This window comes from Idiotropiscis lumnitzeri, chromosome 9, assembly GCF_059441095.1.
Source record: "Idiotropiscis lumnitzeri isolate Australia: NSW breed Sydney's pygmy pipehorse chromosome 9, RoL_Ilum_1.0, whole genome shotgun sequence".
In the NCBI taxonomy this organism is placed as follows: domain Eukaryota; kingdom Metazoa; phylum Chordata; class Actinopteri; order Syngnathiformes; family Syngnathidae; genus Idiotropiscis; species Idiotropiscis lumnitzeri.
This window is the reverse complement of record NC_142399.1, coordinates 16,634,643-16,650,427: the sequence shown is the minus strand read 5'-3', so window position 1 is coordinate 16,650,427 and position 15,785 is coordinate 16,634,643. Positions and strand designations below refer to the sequence as shown.

The window sequence follows — 15,785 nt, the reverse complement described above, 5'->3', positions numbered from 1 at the left end:
ATGGGGTCATTTTGGCCAGTAGCACTCTAGAGGCAATCGCTGGGTACCAGCAAAAACCTTGGGTGTGGTTGGATTTTCACGAAACAACAGAAAACAACTTAGGGAGTGCCTCAGCGAAATTCTGATCCATCCAGAGGGATGGGGTGCTGCCAAAAACGACTTGGGACATTGGCACTATTTATTTATGCTATGTATGTTACAAAGTCTCGATCTAGATCTTATCATCTTTTCAAGTGTTGCAGTCACATCCAGCACTAGAAATGGCAAGTAGCCCATTGGTGTGGCATGTCTTTCTATCCACACCCAAGTTTGTAGTTAAGAGCTTAATGCACACACCGCTTTAAAATGGTCTAGAAGCTAAACAAGCACACCTCCTGTTTGTGTGAGTATATGCGTGTGTGCAAAGCCTCACCTTGGCCAGACACTGAGGGTGGTTTTCATGAAGAGCGATGCTTGTGAGCTTCAACAAGGTGGTTTCATTCAGCCATGCAGGTGTCCTCTTCTGGTCTTCTTCCTCTTTCAGACACATCAAGACCCTTTCCAGGACCAACTCCCTCACTTCATACTGTGGGCATGTCAGCAGGTGCTCCAGGAGCTGAGTTGTGAGCAGATGCCTCCCCCACAGTTCAGGGATCTCCACGCTGGCACAGAGGGCTATCTTGGTTAAACTCAGCATGTACTGGACGTTCCCGGGCTCCACGTTGGACGTGGGGCTGTTGTTGGTGATCAGGGTTGAGGTCAACAGGAGCGACAAGGTCTCTTGACGGAGCTTATTGACCTCTGAATCTAAGACATAGAGGAAGGTGCATTTCTCTGAGTTTATACATCCGATGTGAACCAGGCAAGGTTATGATTGCTGTCTAATGTTTTTTTTTTTTTGAGTTTGCAAGGTTATGCAAAAACTAGTCTATTCGCAGCTGGGTAGTCAAGTCAACCACAATCATTCATACCCCTGCACCTCTACACTGTGAGGTGGACGTACTAACACATATATATATATATACATATACATGTTGGCGCACCCAAGTTAGAAGTGAGGAAATGACCACAGTCTGACATTACGGTTTTCTTTTGAGGCCCGAGAGCTACAGCACAAACCATGAATCTTTAAAAAGTTTATGAAGACATTCAGATGACATATGCATAGAATTCACTGCAACAACCTTACAGGCTAAATAAAACAACTTCACTTTGTGAAGACACCAGATTAGACAACAAGCCAGCCTGAAAAAGGCAGTGTTCGCCGTGCCTTTCTATTTTCTTTTTATACAGGAAAGGTTGTGTCAGTGTGTTTGGATGTGACATGTCTGTGCCAACCCAGCCACCTGTGAACATACACACTTGGGAATTGATGGGCGCGCAAATAAATACACATTGGCGCATGCAAACATAACTATTTCCTCTGAGATGCAAGTCACATTTTGAGTCACTGCAGCATTATAGTAACTTAACACAATTCAAAAGCTGCACTCCTGCCTACAGTAATTCTCCAAACACCACACAGCTCCTGCTTTGACAGCCAAGTAGTCTAACTCATGTAGGCACACACATTGAACCAAATGTAATTCAATCAGGACTACAGCACAAGTCAAAATGTAACCTGACAAAAGAGCGGGAAATGCAGCATTCCTGCAGAGATGGGCCGGGTTACTGTGGAGACAGGACCGGTTACTATGGAACCTGATCCTCAAAAGGGGGTCCAGGGCCAAACAAGCATAGTCTAATGGATATAATGGTGGGCAGGAACACAGTAATGACTGCAGTGATGAAGGGAGGTGAGAGGGGAGGATGACTGAGGTAGTCACATGTAAATACTACTGCCTGTCATGTAGTGTGAAAGCACATTTCATATACTGCTTTTAAATACAAATCAAATGTCATGACAAGTAAATTGACTCATGTGTTGCACTGTGGATGAAGTAAAAACAGAAAAAAGAACAGCAATCTTATGCTGGTTTTGCAATGGAGTTCATCCAAATATGTGAGGGTGTACAAGTAAAAGACACCGGGGGCTCAAGCAACTGTCATGTGATTCTTCATGCCTGATCACAAACAGCCTTTGTTTTCTTAAGTCTGTGTTCATTTAAATCCACTCATAATCAACAGGGCTGCCAAGATTAGCTGACTAATCAAGACGACGTTAACGATCAAAATCGTTGACAATTAAATTTAATAGTCGACGGGTCGTTTATTTATATATTTTCATATATTAAATTATTTCGCGCTGTTTTTCCCTCTCTCGAAAACCCCTCTTCTCCCGCTTTTCCCTCTGGATGTATGCCTGCCTGCAACACAGAGTTGGAAGCAAGTTGGCATGGCTAGTGTGATGCAAACCTTAATTGCAACCTTAATTTACATTTAACACACTGGCGCAAAACCCATCATATATACAGAAAACCCTCAGATTTATCTGACAGTATTCTGACTCGTCTGATCTCCGACTGAAAAGGCTCTCGATTATACAGTCAGCCTTTAGAAAAGATTTAGTCTTTCTGTAGAACAGCCCTCAAAATGTTCATATAAATCATCCATCGATCCACTTTCTAAAGCATACCATGTTTCTAAAAAGAAAATATTCACACAGTATTTTTTCATGTTGTTAAGCAGCTGCTTATTTCATCTAATCGTTATTTGTGTGAAAATCGGATCAGTGTATACATTCTTGAGTAATGGTAAAAAAAAGGGGTCATTGACCTGTGCACAATAACTTTTATTCATGTCATCTTGGTGTGCAAGTGGATACATGTGCCAGATGTAATGAAATTCCTTCATGACATTCTTGAGATATCATGTTCGCAAGAATAGGCCGGGTGGATGGGCAACCTTAGAACGCACTGACTCTTATTACAGCTGGTGCAAATGCATTCAAATCAGGAGCACTCTTTGAACATGCTATAATGCATCAGCATGAATACCGATTGTGTCCGATATGGGTGTCGATATGTTTGATGCACAAAAAGATGATAAGTTTGGTTTGTCGCAAGGTAATTAAAAACAAGGAAAATGTGTAAAGTTGTATGAAGTTGTGTGAGAGTGCGCCAGTAAACTTTGTGGCTCTCTACAGTACAGTCCACAGCCCTGTAAACATTGGCAGTAAAGGGGCTTTGCTGTGTCAAGCTAGAACCTTGGCTAGACACGTGCACATGCTCTTACATGCCAGCACACAGCTGGATTTCACATCAACTTCCACCATCATTAGCCCAACTGTGAAAAACAAACCCCAGACACTGCGCGTGTGTTTACATGTACTTCCTGACAAGAGAAATAAATAACAGTTGGCTCTGTCGTCATTTCGTTCAACACACTACAAGTTGCTGCATTCAAGGGATAGTTGTATCTCTTACACGCAAATAGTACTGGAAATGTACGACTCAACTCGAAGTAAAAAGAAGAGTAATCAAGTAATCTAAATCATTACTTGAGTAAGAGAAATTAATTAGTGAAAAACAAAGTAATGCGTATTTATTTTAGTCTTTATTTTCTAATCAGACTAAGAATGTTGAATAGATAATAAATATCGCCCTACAATATTCTCTTCAACAAAAGCAATCATGAATTTAGTCTTTATAAAATACTAGAAATGAAGGCAAATTTAGCCACAAGAAATTTTCTTAAATTAACTTTCTTTGTTTATACACAAAACAAAGCGCGATATGCTCATCAAGAAGATACCACATAGAAAAGTGTAACATGGTATCTCCAGAATTTTGGTTGACTACAATCAACATTCAGACCTTTTCAGACATAGCTGTTGTTTTCATAGTCTGAAGAGTAAATACACCTAGACTGAATGTGAGGCTAGGTGTGTTCTGCCTCTTCTAAACGTGAGTCCTACAGTGAGGAAAGTCGTCATTGTTTCGGACGGGTTTCACGTAATTTAGTCAGTTTGAAACTTTGGCTTGTGTGTGTGGCCTCAGAGACTTTGTGTGCAGTCACGTGATTGCCTTACTCCGTTTGATTGGTAAAATGGAGGCAAACGTAATTAGTGGTTGTCGGCCTGGTAAAAAGGACTAACGTGACAGCGCCCACGGCACAAGTCTGATGAATCAAAACGGATTGTGCAAGCAATAACAGATACAAATGATGTCAGAGCTACACAGCACTCTTTGAGTTTAACCGTCTAACAGCTTTTGTAGAGAGGCTGTTCCTCAGAGTGGTGGCCCTACTCCAGATCTCCGTAGCCCTCCTGCCTGAGGGGGAGCGGACTGAAGACGGTGTGTGCAGGCCTTGAAGATGCAGCGAGCACTTTTTCTTGATTTGCCTGTAAAGATGTTTGAGATTGTAGGAAAGCTGCAGCCCACAATCATTTGAGTACACTTTACGATCCTTGGAAGAGCTTTCTTTTCTGCAGGTGAGCAGCTGCTCTGCCACACCGTGATAATGAGGACACGGCTCCACTACAAATCTATAGAAGCAAGACATAGCGCCCCAGTCTGGCTCGATGCAGCTTCCAGAGGAAGTAGAGAAGTTGGTTAGCCTTCTTCAGAAGACGGGAAGTGTTTTGGCTCCAGGTGAAGTCTTCATAAAGGTGGACCCCAAGATACTCGTAGCTGGAGACCACTTCCTCCTGAAGTCCATCAACACCTTCTTGGATTTCTTCACACTTGTACGCTGACACATTTTGTCGTCAGTAAATTTCACTATATGACAGCTCAGGAATTTCTTAGAGTAGTCGTACAGTAGGTCAGTGTGCGTGCGTGTGAACAGTGTGGGGGCTCAGATCACACAGCAGAAGGGGGCTCAGCACATAGCCATAGGCAAGAGAGGAAGACACTGTTTTGGGATCTTAACAATTTGTGACCTGTTGGTCTGGAAGTACAAGACAAAGATGCCCAGTCATGGAGTCAGCCCAAGAACATTCATCTTATGCACCAGGTTTCGTGAGGTGATGGTGTTGAAGGCAAAACCCAGGAAATAAAGGTAGATGTAGGAGTTCCTGCTTTCCAGGTGGATTAGGACTCTGTGGACCACTGGTGAGATGACATAATCAGTGGAGCAGTTATTCCTGTAGATGGACTGGTAAGGATCCACAGTGACGTCAATGGAGTTTGCGACCGATGATTGCCCATGATTGGCCTCTAAAAGCTCTTCATGCCGATTGGAGTGAGTGCTATGGGCCGATAGTCATTCTATAGCTCGTCACCGTGGAGATCTTGTGTATGGGGATGATGGCCGCAGTCTTAAGGCAGGTTCAGGCAACCCCAGAAGTGAGGTGTTGAAAATGTGTGTTAGCACAAGTTGCTGGGCACAGTCACTATGTACACGTCCTGGGGTATGGTCAGGGTCAGAAGTCTTGCTGAGGTTAACCATTTGCAGATTTCTCCTCTCGTCTAATGGGGATAAGATGAGGGGTGAGTTATCAGGAGGTGGTGTGAGTCTGACGGAGGTGATATTTTTGTTGGAGTTCAAAAAGCAGATGAAGAACGGTAGGAGGTTATCTGGCAGGGAGGGGTCTTTTGAGCATTGTATCCCAGTGTTGTAGATTGTGATACACTTAATGCACATGCTTCAAATGGCATTGGAGGTAAAGTGGCCTTGGATTTTCTGAGCAAAGGAGTATCTGGCCCCTCTGATGTCTGCAACTAGGGTTCTAGCTCTCTTCTTGCTGCCCTGAATGCGGACGCTTTGTGCGCCCTACAGACAGTATGCCTAGCCTTCGAAAGTACTCTCAGCACTGCATTCAGCCAGGGCTTCTGGTTTGGGGAGTTGATGATCATCTTGGTGGTGGAGACATAATCAGCGCATTTTCAGATGAAGCCTAGAATGGATGCCGTGTATTCCTGTGTATCGGTCCGTTCATAAGAGCTGTAATCTATCGAGAATAGTTTTCAACATCGAAGATATGGTTTCCATTGAACTCAAAATTGGTGTATTTATTCCATTTTGTATTTTGTAAGTTCTGTGAGCACCTATAAAGTGCAATGCAATATAGTTCTCCTGTGAAGAGCTTAGAGAAGAGAGAATCCTCGAATCAAGGAAAGTTGTGAACTTTTTCAGAGGTTGGACACATTTTTTGAGGCAAAAAGTGGTCATTTGGATTGCCGGTGCAGATTTAGGGCAATAAAAGCACATCTTGAAGTTTGACGATGAGTGAAAGTAGCCAATTATGGGGGAAAACAAGGTTTAGCAAGCTGTCTGCAATGGATATCAATCACATGCACTGTGGTTGATAAAGGTCTAATTATGGGAATATGTTTTATGAGTGTTTTGCTACTGTCAAACCAGTGCAGGATATTTATATAAAAAAATATCTACAAATTCCATTACACAGTTACATTTACTCCATTTCAACCCAGAAATAGATTGAGGTCCCAAAACATTCTAACCCTCTGACAAAATTTGGACATAGTATAATTTTGCCAGTGACCATATTTTTTGTGATCTTAGTACGTATATTATGATTTTAGTGAAGAGATTACATCTGTTAATTTGCTTGCTGGGAATTTATACTTGTCTTGACCGTTGTTGACAGTCATGATATTGATCTATTTGGATCGCCGTCCACAGTGGCTTAAAGCAATTGTGCGAGTATCAGAAGTGACACACCCAATGCCATTGGCACTATAATTATGTTTCTACAACATTGTTATCAACACCCTGACGAACGCCAGTGGGTTGATGCTGTTGTTTTTTTTTAAATGTTTATAGCCCGTAAAATAAACAAATTTATAGATCCAACTGAGTGCCCGGCTCTAGAATTCATTCCAACATCATTTCTATGCAAATTTATGTTGTTGACTGAAGGCCTCTTTATAGTCCTGCATACGAGCAAGTGACAACGGCCACATTGCATCATGTGACTGACGCGTTGTGCTGTGCGTGACACGTCTGCAACACATGCTGCACACATGTCACAAATTGTTGCTAAGCGTAGAATACAGCACACATTCTCTCTTGTGATTGGTCCGTTTAGTCACACGCTGCAATGACGTGCTTGGCCTCGGTTCCTCAATACATAAGGCCTTTACCAGGGTAATTCATTTGTCACCACGGAGGAGATGATCCGCAGCACAAAGCTAGTTGCTGCTGCTGCGAAGCGAGCTAGCTCGGTGGCGGCAAGGGGGTTATGTGCATATGTGTAAAGAAGCCTATACAATTCAATGCTTCATTTGTCCCTTGGTTCTAGCAGGCACAATCTCCAGTGTTGTGGTTTGGTGAAGTTAAAACGGCCGACGTAATTGTCCAGAAAATCAGCCGTGGCGACACCCCCTGACTTGGAGTGAAACAACAACACATTTTCAACCATGCCTGCGGACTGCGCGTGATTAAAATGCAATTGTAATACCACATCACAATTATGTGCTGTACCAAAAACAAATAATTTTAATGCGAGTATTTCATAATTTTTAAACAGGTAAATATTGTTTGATTTGGCAAAACAAGTGTATTCAGTTGAAAGAGAGTAATATTATAACGCAAAGCTGGGGTTAGTTAAGTGGAGAGGAAAATGACGTTAAAATCAATGCAGACCTGAAAACACCGGCTAATGGCTAACCATAATTCAGCAACAGAAAAAGAAAACTGCAAAAATAAGGCTATTTCTGTTTTTCTTTTTAAAGATGAACTCTTTTTTTACTTTGTAAGTAGAACATTCACTGCACTGGACGACAAGATGACATTTTTAAATGTGAGATTTATAAAAACAGCGGAAGACTCCACCTTTAACGGAGAGGCAGAAATAAAAGGAAAAAATGAAGCAAAAACAGACTAATCATAGAGGCATTACAAGGTGTTTAAATAAGAGGGAAGTTGCTTATTTTGTTACGTAAGGGGCCACATCGTGCGTAGCCTGGTCCTGAATCTACTGGCTTGTTTTAAGAAATCCTCGGTATTCCCACTGTCAAATGCAAACATGTGTTAAGCACATGGCCAACCGAAAACACAAGTTCCTCACCCTCTCCTCCCCTCTCTTTTTTCATAGCACTCAATAAACTGGGTCAAAGGCACAAACCCACCATCTGTCTGAGATTGCGCGCCATCGGTTTCACATTCCTCTTGAGGAGACCCCCACTGAGACGTGTGCGCACACGTGTACACATAGATACACAACTACAAAGACACAGGCAGAGCGCTTCTGCGAAGGCTTTTAGGCATGACTTCTGTTACCAGTCAGTCTAGAGGGAGAGTGCCGCGCACAGCCTTGACAGCAAACGTTGCAGGGTCATCTGTTTTGATTCACAGCAAATGGATGCGAACACAGTTGTTGCTTATTACGTTTTTCTTTTATACATCCGTTCAACAAGATGACACTAGCAAAATTAGTCTATACAAAATTCAAAAACGTGATTAAGCAGCTAATAATATTATATATCACACTTTCCACCGATTATACCAATATTGTGGTGGCTCTCTTTTTCTCTCTCTCTCTGAATGTGTGTGTGTCGGTGTGTATAGGCGTGTGTGTGTCTGTGTGTATAGGAGCTAAGTCTAGTTTAAAATAGCTCCCATGCGCCTAAAACATAGACGCGAACTGCTGAATGCAAAAGACGTAAAGTGGCATGTTGCTAACAGTCAAAAGTATGATGATTCACATTTTGGTTTAAACAGTGGCATGTTAGCTGGTGTCAGGTGTGTGTGCTAGTGCTGTGCTGCAGCCATCCACCAACGCGAAACACGATGTTTGCAGGCAAATGTTTAATGCATTTTAAGTGGAACCAAAAACTATATACTATGCTGAGATGCACTAATACTCTGAAACTGCCTAACAGTAGTAAAAGCAATACTTGTGAACATATTTCAGTTTTCTTGGGCACTAATCCATTATTTTGTTAATGTAGAATGGACCGAAAACACACAAATTAGGGAAATGCACTGTGCTAAAGAAAACTAAAATAAACACTTGAATTGATTTTATTTAACCCTCTCTCTTTATTTCTATTTATTCGATCCAGATTTACTCACCACACAGAAGTCTAATCTTTGTCCCACATAGACTGACCAACACATCCAGAAAGGCTCCTCTGGTGACCACACAGATATTCTCTCTTAAATGAGATGAGGAAAAAGAGAAATTGGCTATTATTTTTCATTTCATCCTTGCAACTGGTATGACAACTGTGAATATGATACAATATGATTAAAACACATTTTTAGATTAGGTATTCCTTTGAATTAAGCTAAATTTAACATTATGGATAAACGACACGCCTGGACAAATTTCTTGGCGCCTTTATGTTAATGAAAGAAAAACCCACAGTAGCCAAAGAAATACAGTATCTTAAATCCGACAAAAGTAATGATAAATGATAATTGAAAATGTTTTTCGAATGAATCATTGAATATCAGACACTGCTTTTTAATTATGATTCAGGAGAATTATTTAAAAAGAAAAAGTCATGAAATCGTCCTGGACAAAATGATGGTTTCCTTACATCACTTTTATAAGTTTTGTTGCACAACCTTTGGAGGCGATCACTGCCATCCAATGATTTTTTTTTTTTTTTTAACCTTCAATGAGACGTAGTGTATGCACCAATCAGCAGGTATTCTGGCCCTTTCTTCATGAGGGAACTGCTCCAGCTGTCAAAGGTTTTGAAGGATGCTTTCTTCAGATGGCACATTTCAGCTCCTTCCACAGATGTTCAATAGGCTTTAGATCAAGCCTAATAAAATAGTGTAATATTTTGCTCTTAGCCATTGGCTCTCTGACACCTGGCAGCACATTTCTCTCAAGAATACCTTGATTGTTTTGAGATTTGATTTGACCTTGCTCAGACTCAAGACATCGTAGCAATGGTATGTGTGATTTTCTACATCAGGGAACATGGAGCTATTGTGCCTTGCCAAAAAAATTCAAGTTTTGTCTCATTGGTCCATAGGAAGCTATGTGGCTTGTCAACATGGAGTTTGGAAGATTTGCGTTTCGCTTTTTAATGATTTATTCGCAACACTGGTGTCTGCCTTGGTTGTCTCCCAAGAAGTTCACTTTGGCTCAAAAAAACAAAAGAGGGTGGGGATCTGGCATAGTGAAATCCTATGATCACCTACGTTGAGCAAAACATACATGCAACACATCTCCTTAAATGCAAATAAGAGCTAAAATAAAAAGTAAGCAAAGCATTGCTGGTGCTGCTGTTCATGTGTCCTAGGCTAATTGTAGCTTGCTAGTCACATGCCCGAGCTAACCAACCTCATATTTGAGTAAAAAAAAATAAAATGCACTCCATCGAGCAGGACCGGAGTGACACGTAATAAAAAAATATTACAGCTGCCTCATATCAGAGTTTAGTTTTAACAACTTGTGTGGGCAGTGTATGTTCAGTTTATGTGCAGCCTCAATTAAGACGATGCGCATGGGGCCATGAAAGCCTGCAATTGTGTGAGAACAAGGGAGGCTGTGTGAGCTCAACATCATCCTTTCATCAAGAAGATATTAAACACACATGCATGTACACATACGCAGACACTATAATCGTGATGGGAGCATAGAACGAATGCGGGTGTTCGTGGAGTATCCTTGCAAAAAAAGGTTCAGAAGGGATTTTAAGGACAATTCAAGCGAAAAAATTTGAATGTCGGCATCAATGACTGTAGTCATCACAAAATCTAGGGCTGAATTTACACGACATGGATCAAGAGACCAATTCTTATCTTTTTAGCTCCCATGTGGCCCAATTTGGATATCGGTCGCCGCAGAATAAAGAGGGTGCAAAAAAATACATGGAATTTGAAATCCTCGAATTGAAGTTCCAGGATGAGGACTCTAAATGTGAATAACATCTGATATGAATTTGCTATCTGCCCAAGCAGTTGCAGCAAAAATGAACAAATCAGATGTACCATCAACACAATCCTGGCAACAGCAAAATAAATATTTTTTATTTTTTTTGTGTGCGTTAAAATTCGTGGTTTAGTGGTTCTGGCTGAACAAATAAAAAGAAACTTCTTTGGCCAGCAAGAATTCACTTTGTCATCCTAATTAAGACTCATCAGTGTAACCATGCGAAGCTAGCAGGGCTACAGTTGCTAACCCAGTGACCCTGTGTTCTCTGCTGATCAGATGAGTACAGAGACCCTGGACTGACCCCAGCTACAAAATAAAAAGAGGGGGGGAGGCATTACAGCCGGGCAGTAATCTGTGCTCCATCTCAAGACCTTAATTTTCGGTAAGAGCTCCAGAGGTAGAGGATAGGATGAGGGTGTCCAGTTAGGACAGAAAGCAGTCTCTTTGAAATTGAAGCCACGGCAGGACATGAAGCGGACGTAGTCAGGGAGGGGAAGACTGGAGGGACAAGGAACTATTCTTTTGCTAGGGGAACTGGGAGGGACTCAAGGATGCTTATCTGTATGTGCATGTGTCTAAAATTACCGAGAGGCGAGCCACATGCGCTGACGGACAGCTTCGCCGATTCCATTTCCTGCTGGCAGTGGTCTGTGTGACTCACTCTGGTAAGACCGAAGCAGAAACAGTACCTGCAAAAACATTCAATGGCATATATTAACATACATCATTAAATGACAGTCATGGTTTACTTATTTCTTAATTTAGTTATCTTGGGGTGAGCGTACATATTTAAGGTGTGTGCTTACCACGTGAGTGTGATTGGTTAAATGCACGACAAATTTTGCCATGCATACATATGACGCAAAAACAACTGAACTATAAAACACAGAATTGCAATATTGTAGTTCACAACAATAATGATTAGTGTAGAAAAACAAACTATATTATGAACAAAGTGTTGCAGTACATAGCAGCACAAATGCTGATAAGAACTAGTATCGGCTCATTGTTAATTAATAATAATACCGGTCAATTAATGTTAACTACATTATTTTTAATCAGAGATGCAAGTATACTTTTCTAGTGGTCAACGCCTCACAGTTCAGAGGTGCGATTCGAGTCAGGCTCCGAGTGCTTTCCTGTGTGGAGTTTGTATGCTCTCCCCGTGCCTGCATGGTCTTTCGCTGGATACTCTGGTTTCCATCCACAATCCAAAAACAAGCATGGTAGGTTAATGGAATACTCTAAAAAGTCTTTGCGTGCCCTGCGATTGGCTGGCAACCGGTTCAGGATGTACCCTGCCTACTGCTCATAGACAGCTGGGATAGGCTGCAGCATTCCAGCGACTCTTGTGCGGATAAGTGGCTCAGATGATGGATATATGGGTGGATAATAATGATAAAATAAGAAATATAGCAACATATTACCAAAATATCTCTGAATTTATGGTTAGGCACAACAACAGGTTGAATTTGTTTGCAAAGACATAGTATAGTATACATATTGCACAAGCTTTTTTAGGTCAATCTTAAAAAGAAACAAATCTAAACGAAAACCTGATGTGCTATAAAAAAGAAGACATTTTTGAAATTGGCGGACAAAGGCATCTCTGATTAAAAAGTTGCTGTCAACCAGTATAATAAATGAATTTCAGTAATCCCTCGTTTATCACGGTTATTGTGGACCTGAGCCATTTTGTCCTAGAATGTGTGAATACATTTGATACATAAAATAGAATGCTCAAGTTACGTGACAGTGTGTGATGCCCTCGTGGTTGGGATTGTTCAAAGGCCAAAACAGTGGCTAACTAGCTGACTGGCTGGGTGGCTGACTGGCTGGGGTGTGTATTCTGGGCCTTGGTAAGTATACTCTTTAGGTCTGGGCCATGGCCACAGACAAATAGGAAGCCATTCATTACACTATGCAGGGAAGGCAACGTGGGGAAAAACCAGGCTGACCACGTAGCACAGAGCCTGGCCTACCCTTTCTGTTCTCCTGCAGTCTCCACACCAAGGCAACACCCACTGGCTCACAAAAACAGCCTGCAGAGTCGTTGGACCCTCTTTCTTGTCATTTTATAAAGGGCTTTTCCATTACAAGGAGCCAGTGTCAAACGGAATCCCAAACCAAATATGGAACCATTCAAATGCTTTTCAATGTTGAAAATGTGCTCCTGGGGTGGGGGGGGGGGCATGGCTCAGTGGGAGAGCGGTTATCTCCCAACCCAAAGGTTGTGGATTTGATCTCCAGCCCTTGTGACCATGTCAAAGTATCCTTGAGCAACATACTGATATATCAAAAAACCTGGAATAGTTCAACTTTAAGGGGTGTTCCAAGCATGTGTGTGAAGATTCCCATTTAACATTAGTTTGAGTGTGATTGGTTAATAATGAACACAGCAGCATCCGAAGATAGAGGGTATGCAACCCAACATAAACCCATTATCGCAGTCGGTTATTTTTAATTCCCCTCTGGAAAATGTTTTTTTTTTCTTCAATTAAATTGTCATGTTATAGGTCACATTAACATTGGAAAAGGTTTAGAAATTATTTGTCTAGGTCACACTGCAAAAATTTGGTATTTGAAAAGGGGATGTGGAGATTCTTATAGCCACTGTATTTCACCAATTCATCCTAATAATGATACCGGTAACATGTTACTCAATAATGGCTGCCTTTATGAGTAACTAGTAACGTGTTACAATGCAATTTCCTATATAGTTAAAGTTGGATTAAATTTACTATTCAAAGACTTAATGCCTTTATCTATCTTCAGAGAAGTCAATAGCAGACAATTGCCGCGAGGCTGCAGAAGTGAATAATATGAAGCACAAATCATTGATCCACCACACCTAATTCAGCCATGGTCTGGTACATAAATGGTTTACACGCAGCAAAAAACAACCCTTTCACTAACCAAAAGGCACAAAACAAACATGTTTTCAACACGCTGAGAGCTCACGTGTACATGCTGATGACGTATGTTGCAGGCTCGACATGCTATAGAGTGGAACATAAAAGCAGATTAAAAACGTTTTCAAAGAGGGATGAAGGGGTAGTTTGCAATGGCAGGATTGTGTGAGATGTGCATCAGTGCTAACAGAAATGAGTACAACCTCCAATTTGACTTTTTACTTTTTAGAATATGGAACGTACTCCCGGCTTGTCCGGCGTGAACATGCATTTATGTCCCGTGAAATATCTCTGGTGGATCAGCGTTTCACTTTATCTGACAATTGAACAATGCAATGGAGTGATAATCAGACATAAAAACAAAGACAGCTAAAACAACAAATTAAAAACATAAAAATAGGAAAGACCATAAAATACTACATTTTTGTCAAGTTCAAGTCAATTAAACCACGTTTTTTTTCCCAGAACAAGTGAACAAGAATGGTGACCACCCTTTGCAGAAGTAAGAAAGTAGTGACCGGTCAGCTAGTTAAATTGTTTTAATCACCTGCTGACATCTGTCAACATTGCTATTTTTGACGCATATTAATGGCCATTAGTAATTCTTTGTTTACATCTCTTAAAAGTATTGCAACTCATTAGAAGCAGTGTCACAAGAAGTCATGCGTTGATCAGCATCAAACATGCCGGTTAAACTTATTGACTGGGCTGGAAAGTCCCATGCAGGGCATGGGAGTTATAACCGGCTCAATCCAGACTAGAAAGGAGAAAGTAAAACATTTATAGAAAATGCAAGATCCTTGTTCCTCCTTAAAAACAAAGTAATGAATATAACTGCTACCAAAGGGATGAGAAAGAAAGGATACCAAGAGATTAGTGCAATCACTCCAGCACGCACCAATGTCAATGTCTTGCCAATTGTGTTCGTTTGATCAGAAAAAAAAGACATCTGAGGTCCATTAAAATGTAAAAAGCAAAATTGTAAAATGTGCAGCAAACTGAGGCTCCAAAAGACGAGAAAAATAGTTGTTGCAAATGAGGTAATCTAATAAAACTAATATATTTGTTATGGGCATGTTTCATAAATAGAAGATATTGTTCATTAATGTATAGTGTACGTAGATACGCATTTAAAAAAAAAAAAAAAGAATTAAAACATGTTGGACTATTTCCTCCAGTAAGTTTAATACCGTATTTGTAAGTGTGTGAATCTGTGTTGCACAGAACCTTAATCCGTATTTTGGCCTGGTAAAAATAGTGGTGGTGGATGTGAGCTTCATTCAGACTCTGTTATCAGCCTGCCCTGCGGTCCCTCCGACTGCCGCAACCACAGACTGACCACATGATGCAGTGAGCATGCATGGACATGCGCACACAAACGAACTTGTGCTCAAGCAAATAATTGTACGTCAATTCATGGCTTGGTCCAGAAAAACATATGTACTGACTAAGGCATATAAATCGGCATTCACATAAAACCTAAAAAAATGTTGGGAAATGTTTGGCTGTAGCTAATTAGGCAAAAAAACAAACCAATAAAGCAGGGAAAATCTATATAAATAAGCTTACTGTTCTATGTATTTTAGCCTAAAAAAAACATACACACAATTAAGGGGTACATGTATGTAATGTCTGTATGGTGTATGCATGTAGTATCTATAGACACATATACATGTTTTTTTTTTTAGGCAAAAATACAAGGGCTGAAACTAATAATACCTACTGCTCAGAGACAGCTGATTGGCGCTGGCACTATATATATATATATATATATATATATATATATATATATAGTGCCATATATATATAATATGTTCTCCTAAATGTCTTGAGAATCAATCTGAGTTTTTTTGTTTTGTTGTTGTCTTTTTGGGATTGGCGGCAATTAAAAAAATTAATTAAATAAAAAAAAAAAGGGAATTTAACAAAATTTAAAAGATTTAAAAAATACTGAAATTTGTTTAAAAAAAAATCAGGCAACATATGAATCAGGTGGCCTGCTGTATATTCTGCAGGGCTGTATTTTTTTAATGATTCTGAAATGCCCTATAGTTTAAATTAAAGCCCACTAAAAATAAATGTTTATGCCCGAGCCTAATAACCTGTGTTTTTTTTTCTTCTTTTTAATAATGGTACATATCTTACACATT

At 40.5% G+C, this 15,785-nt stretch overlaps 1 protein-coding gene across 2 annotated transcripts in view; it reads right to left on the bottom strand.

Moving 5' to 3' along the window:
• Window positions 1–15,785, bottom strand: part of thada (THADA armadillo repeat containing) — a 78,187-nt gene that overhangs the window by 20,633 nt on the left and 41,769 nt on the right. For both annotated transcript variants that reach the window (XM_088305374.1, XM_088305373.1), the window contains exons 30-32: window positions 11,309–11,412; window positions 8,902–8,984; window positions 413–786 (exon numbers count right to left, since the gene is read on the bottom strand). In XM_088305374.1, coding sequence (XP_088161500.1) covers window positions 413–786; window positions 8,902–8,984; window positions 11,309–11,412 — 561 coding nt within the window. The remainder of the gene's footprint in view (window positions 1–412; window positions 787–8,901; window positions 8,985–11,308; window positions 11,413–15,785) is intronic.